Consider the following 17,637-nt stretch of genomic DNA (forward strand, 5'->3'; position numbering starts at 1 on the left):
CAAAACAGACTGCAGCGCCATCTGAAGCAGGGAGCATACTTCCTGCGGACACTTTTTAGGCTGAGTGACCCATCTTGTCTTGTACTATCTTTGTTAAAGTTTAGTCGCAAAATAATCAGTGCGATACCTCTGCTCGATCCTCAATCTGTTCGACTATTTCGACTATTTCGTCTCTTTTCTATTTTTTTCCCACAAAGAGTTTGACAGGGGACGTAATTACTAATTACTAGATCTTCTGAACACTGAACAATGAATGGTAGGCTACGTATGTGCCCCCCCCCTCCACTCTCCACACTTCACACTCCACTGTGACTGTGACTCCAGTAGGCCTACTCCACTCCGCTCCCCCCACGCCATCGCCCCATTCGCCAGCCAAACCATAATAGCGGGCCTACAGCTCGAGTGCTTAGGTGAAATAATCCCATGTATAGGGCCTACTTTACTTGACGCGATTCTGATTTAACCACCAGTGTAAGTTGTTGATATTCTCAGCTTCGGACAAGATGGCCACCTCCTCCCGAAAGAAAGACCCGTCTACAAAGCCTGCGCTTCCATTCTCCTGCTCATATTGTGATTTTGCTGTTGACTACCATTACAAAGGCAGGAAACCACCATTTGCGAAGAATATTTTGTGAGTTAACCTTTTACTGCAAAAATAGGGTCCTAGAAGAGTCCTAGATTTCCGTTCTTGAGATTTTGTGGTAATTTGCGAGATTTAGTATCATCTTTCTTTCTGCCATATTCTGCGAGGACTGGGAAGAAGCATTTTTTGCATCGAATTCAATTTGTAGAGCTGGAGATTTTTAAATGTCTGAATATTCAGATACTTCAGTTTTGGTTGGGGCAACGTTCCCAGACTATACTTCATCAGAGTGGTGATGAGACTCGGCCTCAAAGTGTGCAAGCCTCACACATGCTGTTGTGGATCTTCAAGTCGATGCTCTATCCTTGAACCCTCCAGCCTCGACCGGGGCGGCGGCAAAAGGCCAGATGGCATCACCATCTTTCCTTTCGAGGGTGGCAAATGCCTCGTTTGGGACGCCACATGCTCCGACTCGTTCTCACCGCTGTCCATCACCTCCTCTGCCTCTGCTCCCGGCAGTATATCGCCAAGAAGGCAGAGGAGTCTAAAATTAGAAAGTATGCAGCAGACCTGCCACTCATCCCGATTTAATCGGGATAACCCGATTTTTTGCCCCAAATCTCAAGCATCCCGATTTTCCCGATTTCGATCGCTAGTATCCTGATTTTTTGTCGTCAAAGATAGTAAATAACAAGATGGGCCACTCAGCCAAAAAAGTGTCCACAGGAAGTTCGCTCTTTGCTTCAGATGGCGCTGCAGTCTGTTTTGAAGCTCTCTTTCATTTTTCCAGAAGAAGAATAGGAATAGCACCTCCTTGCGTGCGCAGATCAACTGCTGTTCATCAGCAGTTCGGGTTCGTTCAGGGGGGAGTTTTAGGTTTTTAAAATTTTAATGACCTCTCGCCTTTCATCACCCCCAGTGGGTCGGGGGGATATAAATAGACCCACTGCACCGTCAGCAGGAGGTGCAACCCCTTCACTGGCGATTTGTAGCCCATGGACATCTACGCTCAGGTGCACATGGGCGACACTTGCTTTGGTGTATCGTCTGTCTTCTATCGTCTTTCTTCCCTCTTCTTTCGTCCTTCCCCGAGCTGACCGGGGAATAAAATAAAAATAGTTGGCTGTCCCATCAACAGGGGGTGTAACCCCCCCGCTGGTGGGATGCCACTCGTACGTCACTAGCTCTCTGACGTAGGGGTGGCATCTTTTAGTCCGCTCTTGCTATGTCTTCTATCCATCTATCTTTCTTTCCGTTCTGTCGACCGAAGGTCCGGTCCAGCAAAGAATAGACACCAAACCCCCCGCAACGCGAGGCACCCCGTTGACCGTGGGGTGCGACCCGTACGACCGGAGAAGGACCCTGGTGGCTGAGGTGTGGCTTTCCTCACCAACACGGCACTTTGGCCCTGGATTCGGTCTAGACGGGCGGGTGCAGTGGCCTACTGCACTCAATCGGTTGCGACCGGTTCATAGAACCGGTTTTGGCCAATCTTGGTTAGAAGGCAAGATTTCTTGCCGTCTGATTGGGAGTATACCTCCAGGGTAGCCCTGACACCAGCTATGGACTTCCGAGCGGTGTCCCCTTGTTGGACTCGGTGGCGGGTGGGGAGCCCTGGAGATGAAATAAAAGACAAAATACACATGGATTCAACCAAAAACATTTCTCCCACCCCAATTCCCAACAAGTCCCAGACAGGAGAAGCAGGTGCAACTCCTGGCCTGGGCAAAAGAAAGAAGGGCCTTTCGGGCGAAGATGCTGACAATGTCAGCATCTGGGACATACCCAAGAGAACATCGTTGGGGTGGTCACCATTTTTGGTGATCTCCCCAAAAGATGAAAAACAAGACACAAATCTGACTACATTAATTGTCTTCAAAAATCACAAATCACTCAAACATTTCGGTATTTACAAGCCAAAATATAAAAAAAATCTAGGATCCACGGACCTCCTGATACAAGTCAGTTCCAGCATTGAATCAGGCAAACTGTTGGCCTGCACCTCGTTTGGTGGCATCCCTGTATGTGTTCAGCCTCACAGGAGTCTGAACACATCCAAGGGTGTCATCAAAAGCCGAGAGCTCTACGGCTGTACCGAAGAAGAAATGGTTCAGGAGGTCGATGGAATTGTCCATGCTCGTCGTATCAAAATACGGCGGGATGGCAAGGAAATCTGTACCAACACGTGGATCCTTACCTTCAACACACCCACACCACCAACAAAATTAGACATCGCATACTTAGAACTCGAAGTTAGACCATATATACCGAAACCGATGCGCTGTTTCAACTGTCAGCGCTTCGGACACACACAGCTACGCTGTCGTCGTGGCGCAGCGTGTCCTCGCTGCGGCAAGGAGGGACACTCTGGGGAGACCTGCTCTGCAGATCCCTGGTGCCCAAATTGTCGACAGGGGGGTCACTCTGCATCTTCGACGGAGTGTCCGAGGTGGTGTCAGGAGAAAGCCATCCTCACACATAGGGCCCAGTACGGCGGAACGTTCGCTCAAGCAAGAGCAACGCTATACCCAAAAGGATCGACGCCAAAGAATACAACAAAAACATATTCAGAAGTCCTGAAGACTGTCCCAGGGTCAGTAAACCCAACCCGAAAGGTCCTTCAGACAAATAGAAAGCAGAACACCTGCAAAAATCAACACTCCAGTCTGGAGACGGAGGAGGACATGGAGTCCACTTCCTCCACTCCTATCTCTCCCTCTCTCCATACGCCATCTCCCCACACCCCCTCTTCATCACCACCCTCTCAGCCATCTTCTTCATCCTCATCCCCTTCATCATCCTCACCCTCATCATTCTCATCATCACCCCCATCATCTTCACCCACAACATCCTCCCCATCATCATCCTCACACAAATCACCACATCCTACACCCTCATTGCTTCAACCTCCATCCCATCATCCTTCATCCAATAAAGCCCCTCCACCCACTCCCCGCACCCGCTCCCCCTCCTGTACCCGCATTCAGGACTCCGGTCCTCCTCCCCCTCCACATTCTCCCTCAAAAAAGGCTGCGGTCCACCGTGACCGCAGCAAAACAAAACAAAGACAAAGGTCACCAACGACCAAAAAAAAATGTATCGAACCCGTGCCTTCAAAATAAATTAAAATGGCAGTTCTTCAGTGGAACATTCGTGGTTTGCGTGCAAACCAGGCAGAACTCTCTTATCTTTTGACTTCACACACCCCAAATGTAATCTGTCTACAAGAAACTAAATTGCCAACACCCACATTCACATTAAAAAACTATCAAACTTACAACCAAATATACACCGACAACCAAATCGCCTCTGGGGGCAACTCCATTTTAATAAATAACCAAACACTACACAGACAAATACAACTAAACACAACACTTCAAGCAGTTGCGGTCAGGGTCACCCTACACCGTCCTATAACTATCTGTTCAATATACATCCCCCCAAATTATCCTCTATCTTTAAGAGAACTAATAAACCTCAGAGACCAGCTCCCACAACCCTTCATCATGTTGGGAGATTTTAATGCCCATAGCCCTCTTTGGGGAAATGAACCAACTGATACTAAAGGTAAAATCATAGAAGATTTCTTAATAAAAACCAGTACTAGTATTTTTAACGACAATTCCCCAACATTTCAAAATTCAAATAACCTAAACGTTTCATCCATAGATTTAACCCTTTGTCATCCTGACCTAATTCCAGACTTTCAGTGGTCGGTCCTGGACGACCCACATGGATCGGACCACTTCCCCATCACCCTAATTCCAGACATTCCACACCGAACTCCTATCCCAGACCGTTTCAATCTTAAAAGAGCGGACTGGGATGGGTTTCACGTGGAATGTCTGGAGAAACTCAATCCATCTCAAACACAAACACAAACTTTTGAACGATTTCATGAAACCCTTCTCGAGATCGTTCAAAAGCACATACCAAAATTATCCACCAAACCCCGAAGAAATAAATGTTGGTTCACTGAAGACTGCCAAAAAGCTGTTGCGGCCAAAAAATCAGCTCACAGGAAGTTCGTCAACTCTAAAACTAACGAAGACCTCATTAATTTCAAAATTGCGCGAGCCCAAGCACGCAGAAAAATCAGAAAGCCAAGAAAACATCTTTTCGAAATTATGTCTCAAAAATCAACAACAACACACCAATGCACAAAGTCTGGAAGATGATAAAGAAATTAAAAGGTACTAAAAAAGACACAATCAAACACATCCTTAAACCGAATAACTCCTTCGTAGAAACCGAAAAAACAGTTGCTGACTGTATAGCATCAACTCTCTCCGGAAATTCCTCTACCCACAATTACAACCCTGAATTCCAAAAAGTAAAAATGTCTTCTGAAAAGACAACTGTTGATTTTACCTCTTCAAATGAAGAACACTATAATTGCAGCTTTTCTCTTAACGAATTAAAATGTAATATTGCAGAACTATCAAACACAGCTCCAGGCCCTGATCAAATACACAACGAAATCATCAAACGTCTTCCAGACGAAACACTCCTATTACTCCTTGATATTTACAATGAACTCTGGCATTCTCAACAATTTCCGAACAGTTGGCGTCTTGCCACTGTTATACCAATCCCAAAACCAGGAAAAGATCACTCTAACCCATCAAACTACCGTCCCATAGCCCTTACAAACTGTTTCTGTAAACTTATGGAAAAACTTATTAACAAACGTCTAATGTGGTTTCTCGAAACCTCAAACTCCTTATCAAATTTTCAATGCGGTTTTCGCAAAAATCGCTCTACTATTGACCATCTCGTCCGACTTGAAACTTTCATTCGGGAAGCTTTCATTCGAAAAGAGCACCTTGTGGCTATTTTTTTCGACTTAGAAAAAGCATTCGACACCACATGGAAACATGGTATTCTGAAAGACCTGCATGACTTGGGCTTACGCGGAAATCTTCCAGAATTTATACGAAACTTTTTGAAAGACCGATCATTTCAAGTAAAAGTAGGTTCAACATTATCAAATTTACACACCCAAGAAGAAGGCGTCCCTCAGGGAAGCATCTTATCGCCCATTCTTTTCGAAATCAAAATAAATTCCATCACAAAAACCCTTCAAAACAATATTGACTGCTCACTTTATGTTGACGACTTCCTGATTTGCTATAAATCCAAATCCAAAATGGATCACATTGAACGTCAGCTTCAGCTTCAACTCCATAAACTGGAAACTTGGGCAAACGGGCACGGGTTCAAATTTTCAACAGTAAAAACAAACTGTGTACATTTTTGTCTGTCGCACAAGTGTGTGCGACAACCAGATTTATATTTGTTTGGAGAGAAAATTCCTGTTAAAAAACAAGCTCGTTTCCTGGGCGTAATCTTCGACAATAAACTTTCATTCCTACCACACTTGAAAGACCTAAAGACGAGGTGCCAGAGTGCTCTCAACGCCTTAAAAGTATTATCCAATCCTGAATGGGGAGGAGATACTGAAATACTCCTTCAACTTTACCGTTCTCTTGTCCGTTCCAGGCTGGACTATGCCAGTCCTGTTTACGGATCAGCCAGAAAGTCTTACCTTAAAATTTTAGACCCTGTTCAGAACCAAGGCCTTCGCCTTGCCCTAGGCGCTTTCCGTACTTCACCTGTAGAAAGTTTACAGGCAGAAGCACATGAACCATCTTTGGAACTTAGAAGGAAAAAACTCTCTTTGCAGTACGCTTTGAAACTTAGCTCAGTACCCCAAAACCCAGCCCACAAATGTGTCTTTGGCCTTCCCGAAGACCTAAAAACCCTATCCTCCTTAGGAAATAAAGTAAGCCCTTTCGGAATAAGAATCCAGAACGATCTCAAAGACATTGATTTTTCTGAAGACATAATCGAGCCCTTTGCCATGTCCAGCATACCTCCATGGCATTTAACCAAACCAAACATAGATACTAGTCTTGAAAAACACAACAAAAAGTCCACAGACAAAACTACATACTTAAACTCATATAAACAGCTGATAAATAGATACCCTGAAGCAGAGAAACTCTTTACAGACGGATCCAAAAATGACTCCTCAGTAGGAGCTGCTGCCCTTGCATCGCCACACAGCTTAAGCCTAAGGAAACTCCATCCAGAAGCTTCAGTCTACACTGCTGAGGCTACAGCTCTTGAAATGGCCCTAAATATTATAGATCAATCAACCAAGTCTACCTTCCTAATCCTTTCAGACTCTCTCTCTTGTCTGAAATCTTTAGAGCGCTCTGACACCTCCGACAACAGAATTTTTAAACTTATCATTAAACTGCATTTTCTACATCAGTCTGGAAAAACTATTACAATAGCTTGGCTTCCAAGCCATGTAGGCATTGATGGCAACGAAGCCGTTGACCAATTTGCCAAAGAATCTCTAAAACTACCTGAAAACAAAAATAGTAAAATCCCTTTCTCTGACATGAAACCGAAAGTAAAAGAACACATCACATCCTCCTGGTCCCAAAGTTGGAATCAACAAATACACAACAAACTCCATTACATTCAACCGAAACTTACACCCAGGAAACCATTTTCTCTACCACGAAGAGAAAAAGTAATTTTTACCCGACTTAAAATAGGACACACGCACGTCACACACAAACATTTGCTCGAAGGAGAGGAAGCTCCTTTTTGCGTGGCGTGCAACACAAATTTCACAGTTCGGCACATCCTAATGGAATGTGTCGACTTTAATTATGTCCGTGATAAATATTTTAAATGTAAAAATATTAAGACCCTTTTTAACATCATAGAACCTAGAAGAATTTTAAGTTTTATAAAAGAAATTGGACTGTTTAATAAAATGTGAAAATATATAGTTGTCGTTGTCGGTGTATATATATATACGCTGAGATTTGTATTGTATATACAAATGTAAATAAGCCTTTTCCATATTTACAAAAATTTTTTTATAAATGTTTGTTCGTCTTTTTAGCATAATAGAAATAGTGTGATCGTTTGCGGTTGCGAGCTCCGAAAGACTCTTATTAAAAACACGTCTGATTTTGTAACGGTGAAACCTGATGGCGCTTAAATGACCAAAATTGTGTCGATAGTGCCGTAAAACATCTACCCAATCAATCAATCAAATCGCCTTTCATTCTTAAGTCAAATTAAACGAAGAAAACAATCACCCTTTCCTCCGGAAGAGGTTTTTTGTTAGCGTAACCATTAAAAAAAGCGTTCTTCCGAAATTTATTTAAAAATTTGCTAGCTTCACTTTGATTTTTTAAACTCAAGTAGGGTAACTCTGTTCGCAAAAGGTGCGCATTTGTGAAGAGGGCGCCACCGAATTTTGAGGACACTTTTTTAATTGGCTCAAAGAGAGAAGTGGCCCCTCTTGTTATGTAGACTCTTTGTTGTCGTTGCGTCTGTTGCGTCCGATTCTTAGAGAAAAAAATATATAAAGTTCTGCAATCTCTTTTGCTTGGAAGCACCGATTGGACTTTTTATCGGCAAGAACTTGGAACGCTAATTTTCTAAAGCATGTGGGTGGTTGGCGGGTGCTCTGGTGTGGTTTGCTTCTTCTTTCCTATCAAACATCTATCGTCCTTATCTCCCCTTCATCTTTTTTATGTTTGTTACTCTCTTGTAACAGCTCTAATCTTCTGGCGCTCATATGACCTTATGCAGTTGCAAGCGCTAAAAAAACCCTACTAAACTAAACTTTCTAAAGCATCTATGCCGAATCTAGTAGTTGAATCACGCACGTTATTTCAACTAAAATTGATGTAGATCTAGTATCGATTTTGAATTCCGACATGGATACGCTCAAGATCTACTTTCACTTTTATAACCCAGAATTCTCCGATGGTGTCCTGATTACTGTAACAATGACATGGGCCTAAGAATAATCTATTCGTTGTTCTGCCGTTGCTTTAAAAGCAAGCTTCGTCTTGAGTTCTGGTTAGTCGGGCCCATCATCAATACCCATCAGTGGAACTTTCAAACGCTCATTCGCATCACGTGACATGACTTCGTACATGTGAGTAGCGCGTGTGTCGGGGACCGTCGGCTGTCGGGGTCAGCAAAGTTCATTCACACCGGTCGCATTGGTCGGGGTCTATACGTTCTTACTACATGCCACACAGTCGACTACAAGCCCTCAGGAGATAGGGGCCTACTGTCCAGGCCCACAGTAGCAGATGCCCCCCTCTCTTATCTTGCTGCCTCGCAAAGTGCTGGCCAACGTGTGCTCGTTTGGTATCGGGTATCCGATTACACTTAATTGCATTACCGCTCACGGCGACACCTCTTGTTTGTCTGTAGTTTAAGAGACTGGTATCGACACCCTTTAATTAAGAAGTAATCAAAGAGACCACCCATTGGCCTTACACGGCGCTAAGTTCGTTTTGTGTGTTGTTGTGTTGTTACCACCTTCAGCTTTTTGTGTGCGTTGTTTTCTGAATATCTGCTCCTTTTTTCTTGATTATTTTCACAAGTGTATAACTTGGAGTACTTGTACATTATTCTGTCGATGATTGTTATCTTGCACTTTTGTTTTATCTAAACAATATCAGTGGTGCTTTATTTCATTGTGGGATTAAGTAGCTGGTGGAACTAGCACCGTTTATTTCAACCTCTGCAGTTCATCAAAATGGCGAGGAGTCCGAGGAGCCAGACAGGATAGATACTTTTAGTGTTTCAAGAACATTGAAAAGCGGTGATAACGGTAAATATAATTTGAACCAACACAATTAACGCACATACATGATCTCGTTATCTTATTCAGCAATGCAGTGTGTCTATCAGGACTTATTGTACATGTGATTTTCTGTTGTTTCACATATTTTCTTTTCTATTACAACACGATGCAGTACAAATTCTGCTGTGAAAGATGAAAACAGTAGATAAGAATATGAGTTCTTAGAATGAAAGTAATTTGAACTAGGCTACACTTTACTTGTAAACATGGAAAGAAATGTTCTGTGTACGATAATTGTAGATCTGGAGAGAAATCAGCCTGGTGATCAGAAGGTGACAGTCTACAAATTTCCGAAATACATCGAGAAAGCAAAGCTTGGGTGGCGAGTTTGCCTAATTCCTAATAATTGGAAGTAGAGGGTGTCACTGATGTTATAGCTGTACCTTGCATTGGCCTGAAAATGTACAAAATAGAACATACAACCTGGAAGAGGCCATCGTCCAGCAATACCTCCAACACTTTTCCAAGTGTCGAAATCGTATGTTACATGTTATCCCGAAGTAAGCCTCAACCAACTACAAATTAATGTCGTGCTGTGGGCATTGATGAAATAAACGCCTTTAACAAAATTTAAAGCCAATGCGTTTGATGATCAGTTCATATCGATACTCCGGAAACATGGAATTTGCATCCGATGACGAACTGTCCCGTATCATTTTCTTTGGTAAAGAAAGAGTTGGTGCTATTCCAAAAGTTTCAGTCTATTTTCAAGTTATTAGTTCCTCTACTGGTGTTTTCATCTCTTTTGAATCATACAGATCACTCCAAAGAGTCTAGATCTACCTCCCTTTACTGAAATCAATAAGTGGAGAGAGTAAACTCACAAAGTTTTTCTTCGTTTTGTTAGGTCAGAAGAAAAGAATGACAGGAAATTTGAATCGTTTTTTTTTTTGTTTAAATAAGTTGAACTCCCCAAGAAATGGGCGACTGTGATATAGTCTTATTGGTGTATGTTTCCAGTGGAATATGTGTTATTTTCTAATTACCTATGTATATATGATTTTAGATATATTTATATATATATATATATATATATATTGACTGTTTCTACAAGTGTTCGTGGCATGAGCTTGCAAGATTGTAAAGCCTTGCTTGATCAACACTTCAAATATTGTTCTATTTATGTTTACCGCTTAATAAACTTAAATAAACACGCAACATAGTTACTGCAATGCTTTCCTTTACACTTGTACGACTGCCTGCCTCTCTCTCCATTCATCTCCGCTATTAGACGTTCTCTTACTATGATTTAAGTGTTGATATTTTTCCTGTTAAAGCATTAGTACATATTTCCAATGTCCTTTCCAAAGTAACAATTGCGTTAAAGAAATAATACACCGTAAATGCCGTAATATTTTGGACAGTTGTTTAATCAAGCACACGACGTGATGCTCTCTCACCCTCTCACTTCTGCACTACACGTTGTCTGCCCTGGGCCTCTATCTCCCCGTGACCTACTTCCGATGAGGCGGCCTGATCTCTCTGACCTTCTAGGTCGGGGTGTTTTTCGAGACTTAACCAGGACGACCGGGGGAGCGGGTGGGGGTATTGTTTTGACACTTGGGCTTAAAGTGCGTGCCGTGATACAAGTAGAACAAACTAATTGAGGATAAAGGAATAAGAAATTGTTTTAAATAAATGAACAACCTTGGCGCGATCTTTTTTGTGGAGGGGGTGGGGGTGCCTTGAGTGTATTTGCGATGGAAGTCAAACGTTGTTACTGTATGAAAACACGGGCTTTTTGCGTGGATGATGAGAGTTATGTGTCAGCTATTTTCAAGACAACGAGAGTTTCAGCTTTACTGCAACCTGCGCTCCCCCACTCTAGCCCACTCCGACTCGAGTAATGCTGTCTTTCAGTTTTCCCTCTGTTTAGTGGCCCAAACGTGAACTTATTCCTGCAAAAGTTTTCTCTTGCTTATTTTCCTCATAAAAGGGAACCAGGATCCCCCTTCCCCAGTACCCCTTATGACTGATTTGCCGTTGATCCCGATTTTTTTCACCAGATCCTGATTTTTTTACTCTAACATCCTGATTTTTAGATTTCATAGAGTGGCAGGTCTGATGCAGGCCTCAGCGACCGCTACCACTTCGTCCACGTGGCTGTCGAAACATCTGGCGCTCTCTGTCCCCTGACGACCCTGTTCTTCCAGAAAGTTGTTAGTCGGTTAACAAATGCCAGAGGTGACCCACGGGAGACGAGGTGGTTGTTAGAGAGAAGAATCTCTCTGGCGTTTGTCAGAGGCAATGAATGCCTTTTCTGTATTGGCAGCCCCACTGCCGGATGAGCGATGAATTTTATCTTTCAATAGATGGATAGATAGTTGGTTGTATGAGGATGTATGGATGGATAGATGGATGGATGGATAGATAGAAATTGCGACAACAATATTTATCAGTCAATTTTACTTTATTGGCTAAGTTGTTGTGATAAAATTACGTTATCTTTAGTACAGTGGAGCTCAGATTCAACGAGATGAGATAGATTCCTTGTTTTTTCTTCTGAACTTTAAAATCAATAAAAATAACCGGATTCAACGAGCACTTAAATCAACTAGCTCGGATTCAACGGGGTCGCTTCCAGGTTGAACAGCCCCCGCAGATGTGGCTTCGCTCATTTTTCTCCCAGAACAAACTTTATCTAGTCCCGGAAACCATCCATTGTGCCTGCATCGTGAACCTTTCAACCGTTATTCACTTAACCGATTGCATGCGACCAATCAGCGGCCTTTTTTCATACCAACACATACGTTGTTGGCACGCGCACGTGTCTATTTTAGCGTGTCTCGGGGTCGGATACACGGCCTGCTCACATGTGACTGCGTGTATGTGTCGGGGGGGGGCAGCGGTCTGGGAGTGGAACATCGCGGATACAAAGGCGTCACTGTCAATTTTGTCCCTCGGCATTTGATCATATTACAATGATAAGCTAGTCTTGACATAGATCTACGTAAAGAATTGTGTGCTGGTCTATGGAATCAAAAGTTGCCGTATGCTAGGGTCTACACAGCAACACACATTTTTGGTAAACAATCGAGATGACACAGGTGTGTGCATTTGAACGAATCGCTCTTTGAAAATGCCTTCCAAAGGTACTGCAAGAAAACAAGACTGATCGACCTTGGAAGTAACCTATTTTGCATTAATAGTCACACTGCAAAAACTATTTAAATCCTTCATGATGTAAAGAAAAAAATCCCTCCACGCCCCCGTTCACACCCTACACTACACTCGTACACTCACACACACACACACACGCTTACTCACACACTCACACTTACTCATTAACACACTCTCCCACCCACACACACACACTCACACACATGGGCCACTATTCGCAAATTATCAACAAATCTCGAGAACGGAAACCATTTGGAGAAATAGAGTTCAAGTTTATTTTCCCGAGCGTTCGGAGAAATAGAGCTGGCCTATACAATTCAGTTTCGGATCCGATCCAGTTTTGGCCCCTCTCTCTCCCTCTCTCTCTCTTATTTTTTACCCATTGTTAACAAGCCTTTGCCCTGCTATTACCGGTTGGGCTCCGATGAGGCCTTGTTATTACAGATAACTTTTAATAGAGACACAGGGTAGGAAAAAACGGGGATTTAAAAAATAGGTTATTACCGGATCCCTGTTATTACCGGGCCTGATGGTTTCAACTGTACCAAACCTAAAGTTGCAAAACATCAAATTTTAAATTCCTGAATGAAGTGGCTATTCGGACTTGAGTTTGAATAGCCTCCCGTTGCTATTCGGACTCAAACTCTAATGCGCGGTATTGTATTGTCCTGATTTTATTTGAACATCATGTAAAGTTTAAGTATGCTGTTGGAAAAGGCTTTTCCTTTAGACCACTGTTACTTTGAATGACTGACTTTTGTTCCCTTTGGAAGGGTTTTAACTTTTCTCTTCTTAATTCCTGGCTGGACTTCCTATTTATCAATGATTTTGTCTTTCTCGTCGAATAAAGCGAGTTTAGACAAATGATAGAGTTATAATCCTTTGTTGTTCTGATACTTTGATTTTCAATTTTTTTTCACTGCTTTGAGCTCAGATTACCGTTTCCCTGTTTGCCTTTGTTGTGTAGTTCAGATTTGACGTCACTAATACTTCTTTTAATTTGTTTCTAAAAATTTTTCCACATCGTAGATTAGAAACTGAGGAAGGCCAAGGTCGAATTGCCTGTCTGCTTCACATCCGGTGCACCCGTTGACTGCGCATGCACATTCGAGTTTTGAGTCCGAATAGCCACGGGAGGCTATTCAAACTCGAATCTGAATAGCCGCGGCCTTAGCCATTCCTGAAACCCCCCCACATTTTTATAGGCTCGAGTCAGGGCACCCTGAACCCCTTGGCCTTGTTAAAAACATTGGAAATAGATCCTGTTACTTCTCATTTTGTACTGAAAAATAGCAGTATGTCTCTCGCTCTTTTGGAAAACATTGATGCAGGATATTTAAGTCAGTATCGATATCCAGTACACCCGGGGCCAAAACCAGAGAATGCTGATCTATAGGATCTAGATTTCTGACTATTGTCTAGAGGAAGTCTTTAATAGTTTTCTTTAAGTTACTACTTTTTAATTTATGGAGTATGGAGGAAGAGAAAAAAATCTAGGTGGCATTCTCCGGTTTCGGCCTCAAGGCCCAAGGCCAAGAGTACTGAATATCGATACTAACTTAATTATTTGGTATCACTGTTTTATCCGACATCTGTTCATATCACAACACACTGCAAGTGCAAGATTTTTGTAGAGCCGTACCCTGACAATATAATAACGTGATAGAATTAACATAGAAACAATGACAATGTGTCTTATAATGTGATGTTTTAAAATGCGAATCATTTTCTTTTCAGAATGCTAGAGGACTGTTATGTGATGAAGGATCCTTTTTCTACCTCTGGAGGCTTCATAAGTGTAGGAGGAATGTGTTCACTTTGTGCTCGAAATGTTTGCATGGCAAATGTAAGTTATCCGAATCGTGTGTTAAGTTACTGCCTGATAAAGAAGGGACCACTAGTATAATATCATTTTGCAGTTTTGAGATATGTTATGGCAGTAGTATACTATTTTGCTTACACTCAAGTAAACCTATGACAAAGTGACAGAATGAACTAATAAGTTAGTAGCGATGAGGTTGCGGGCTTGGAGATTCAAGGCACAGGCCAGTTGTTGTGTCCTTGGGATAGACACTTTACTCAAAATTATCCTTACTTCACAGAGATGTGAATGGGTATTTGACCATAGACTGTGAAAGATCTTGACAGTATATTAGTGTTTTATCTCCTGCAAAACGGCAGCTTGCACTGTATGCTTTCGAGGAAGTTGAGATCATGTCAGAATGCAATCAGATCAATGATGATATTGATTGTAAAGGACAACTTGCCATTGAGCTGGAATTTGCATATTTTATTTATTATTATATCATTTGCTATTGAAACAGTCCAGGGACTATCGGAGACGGACGTTAAACTAGGAACTAGGAGGTCCCGCCCCTTAAATAACCTAATAGTGTTGATAGGGGTGTTAAACCCATACCATTTCACCATTTCACCAGTCCAGGGACTGACGTAGCAGTGGAATAACTTGAAAGGGGATCTCTTATATGCACTTGTAGATATAATATAAAAAGTACTTCCCTTATACCTCACAACAAAATACTTAGGTATCACAAAATGATGGACAAATTGTAATTGGGTTGCTTACCAAGAAATCCAATCTTGTGGTCCACTAATTTGCTGTTTTTTAAATAGTTATTTTACAATTTCTTTGTTTTGGACAAACTCTCCTTTTCTTATTATATGAGCTCAAGCTAGGGATGCACGGGGGGGTCTGCTCAAACAGCCTGATGAGACATTGTAATTTTTAAACAAACTGACTCTACACAAATATGCCTTCTGTAATTTCTTTAAAATTTCCGTAACAAACATGTATCGACTGCTTAGTATAAGATTACTATATATATATAATATATGCCCCTGATTAAAAAGTGACGTACGACAGAGTTTAGCACTGATCTGTCGATGTGTATTTTTATGGTTTTTCGATTTTGATTTTACTTGTATTGAAGTCTTTCTAATTAATAAGAATTTGTAAAATGCTAGAACCCCTTACCTACTCATTTCTTGTTTTCCCCATAGATCAGGTCATTCATCTCATCTACTAAACCTTTTACAATCTTTCCATTGTGAAATATATATATATATGTAAGTTGATGCAAAACTTTAAAAGTCTATGATAAATAATAATATGTTTGATAATAACATGTTTTTGCTTCATTTTATTCGAAATTAGTTCTTATATTACTGAATGTAGCTTTCAGTTGCATTGTTTTTATCCATAAGACCAACTTATACTGATTTTTTTTTCTATTTTGCAGACTTGCAGTTTATTCTACACTCAACGTTTTTGTTTGAACTGTGTTGCCGATAGACTGGAAGAGTTTCCTCAAGAGATTCAACAGGTTTGTACAAAAAATGAATGAATCCGTCCTTCTCCCTTCAGTTTGTTTTCAAAGATGAGTTAGATCATCTAAATATAGTTTTAAAAATTTGATCACGCTCTAACTATGAAAAGGCAGGGTATTTAAAAATGTAAAACAGATTTTGTGCCTCCTTACTAAAGTTGTAAATATTCTGAAGTATGCAAAAAAACAGATAGGTATGGGGAGGGGGGGGGGGGTATATTTTATTTTGAAAAGATTTCTAGCAAGTGTTCACTGTGTCTCATGGTACTGATTAGCAGTGATTAAAATATAGAAGATTCAACAGCCTGTGTGGTCAAGCTTGATGGATATCCAGACTCTAACTAGATTCTAACTGGGACTATAATCAGATGGGCATTGAGGTGGATCCTGGGGGGGTGGGTGGGACTATAATCAGATGGACATTGAGGTGGATCCTGGGGGGTGGGTGGGGGGGGGGGGGCAGCTTTGTTCAGGTACACTGTGTGCGATGATCCCAATCTTGTAGACAAATGGAGTAGTTAAAAAACAGATGTGCACATTTGAACAACAGTGGACAACTAACATTGGTCCGTTGATTTTTATCCCTTACGACCTATTTTCTTCCTCATTGTTGATTCTTATAGCCTGTTTGTCTGCCCCTGCACCCTTTTTCCCCCCCAAAGTACAAAGTATAATCTTTACAAATATACATTGCAGGCAGTACCAATATATGATATAGTTGTAAGATGAGAAAATACCAGTAAACTCTTATTGTAATATAGAGTAGTTTTGTAATTAAATTGTTCATTATGGTGCGTGTGTTGTAAACTGTAAGTCTTATAACTTCATTGTAAATTTTTTTCTCTCTTTTGTTTTTCTAGGAAGTGTCACAGCGTCTGAAAGAAAGGGGATGAAGGCCTAATGAAAAGTTGGTTCAAGTCTTTTCTTCAGCATTATAACATCTGCTTCCCACAGAGTTTCTCCGAGGACACAGTGGGAGACGTCGTTCCTGTACCCTGCTCCGTCACCAGTGATGTGTGATTTTAGGACTTGGCAAAGTAGAGGCTCGTGGTTTCATCTGTCAGGAGATAGTGAATACATCTCAACAGATGCTGAGCCAATTCTAGTGTAAAAACCCTACATATGACCGAAGCATTGCTAGACTGGCGTTGTTGTATAGCATGACATTTGCCTGATCAGAAAAAGTGTTGCTTTATAAAAGGAAGAGTGATTGTTTATTCAAACATTTTAACCTCTTCTCTACTGGCCTTATATTTCACCTATATGCGGAGGAATTTTCATGTAGGAAAATATCCATATCTCAGCTATGTATGAACATTTTGCTTTAAAATTTTGAACAGAGAAAGCGAATATGATATACTTAGATAATATAGTTACTTGTTAGCTGTCTGAAATTTTTGGGATCCAAAAAATTCAAACATACAAAATTTAGTAAAAATTAGGACATGCTGAAAATATATGAGGGGACGCATCACAAAACGCCTTAAGGGGGAGGGGTACTTTATAACCTATCTCGGTAACTATGAAAGTTCAGGTAAAGCCTTTTGGCAAGGAGGTTAAACAGGAAAACATCTCTAAAAAGCAACGTTACATAACCCCCCCCCCCCCCCCCCCCACCATTACCATGGTAACGGCGGCCATATTGAAAATAAACAGCTTTCATAAATCTTGAAAGGCTTTTTTATTTACTGACCGAATTTATTCAAATTTGGTACATTGATAGATATACTCAAAACAAAATATTATACAACAGGGCTCATGGATATCTTGAATAGGAAAAAAGTTATAGATGGACAACTGACCTACCCCTTCACACCTCTGAATTTATTACAAAATCACCCATAACTCAAGTATAAATGTACCTATTACATTGTCCTGTTGTATAAAGT

At 41.3% G+C, this 17,637-nt stretch overlaps 1 protein-coding gene across 1 annotated transcript; it reads left to right on the forward strand.

The window, feature by feature from the left end:
- The first annotated feature begins 286 nt into the window (after positions 1-286).
- Positions 287-17,343, forward strand: LOC101854849 (cysteine-rich DPF motif domain-containing protein 1). Its single transcript, XM_005092206.2, has 4 exons — positions 287-631; positions 14,139-14,247; positions 15,662-15,745; positions 16,609-17,343. The coding sequence occupies exons 1-4, from the start codon at positions 504-506 to the stop codon at positions 16,639-16,641; spliced, it is 354 nt and encodes a 117-aa protein (XP_005092263.1). The 5' UTR covers positions 287-503; the 3' UTR covers positions 16,642-17,343.
- Positions 17,344-17,637: the final 294 nt, after the last annotated feature.

Source organism: Aplysia californica, unplaced genomic scaffold, assembly GCF_000002075.1.
Source record: "Aplysia californica isolate F4 #8 unplaced genomic scaffold, AplCal3.0 scaffold00042, whole genome shotgun sequence".
NCBI lineage: Eukaryota > Metazoa > Mollusca > Gastropoda > Aplysiida > Aplysiidae > Aplysia > Aplysia californica.

Excerpts from the sequence above, each read along its gene's own strand:
- LOC101854849 (XM_005092206.2), top strand. The coding sequence starts at position 504 with ATGGCCACCTCCTCCCGAAAGAAAGACCCGTCTACAAAGCCTGCGCTT. Across the intron at positions 632-14,138 it reads CCATTTGCGAAGAATATTTT|AATGCTAGAGGACTGTTATG; the intron begins GTGAGTTAACCT and ends TTTTCTTTTCAG. Across the intron at positions 14,248-15,661 it reads GAAATGTTTGCATGGCAAAT|ACTTGCAGTTTATTCTACAC; the intron begins GTAAGTTATCCG and ends TCTATTTTGCAG.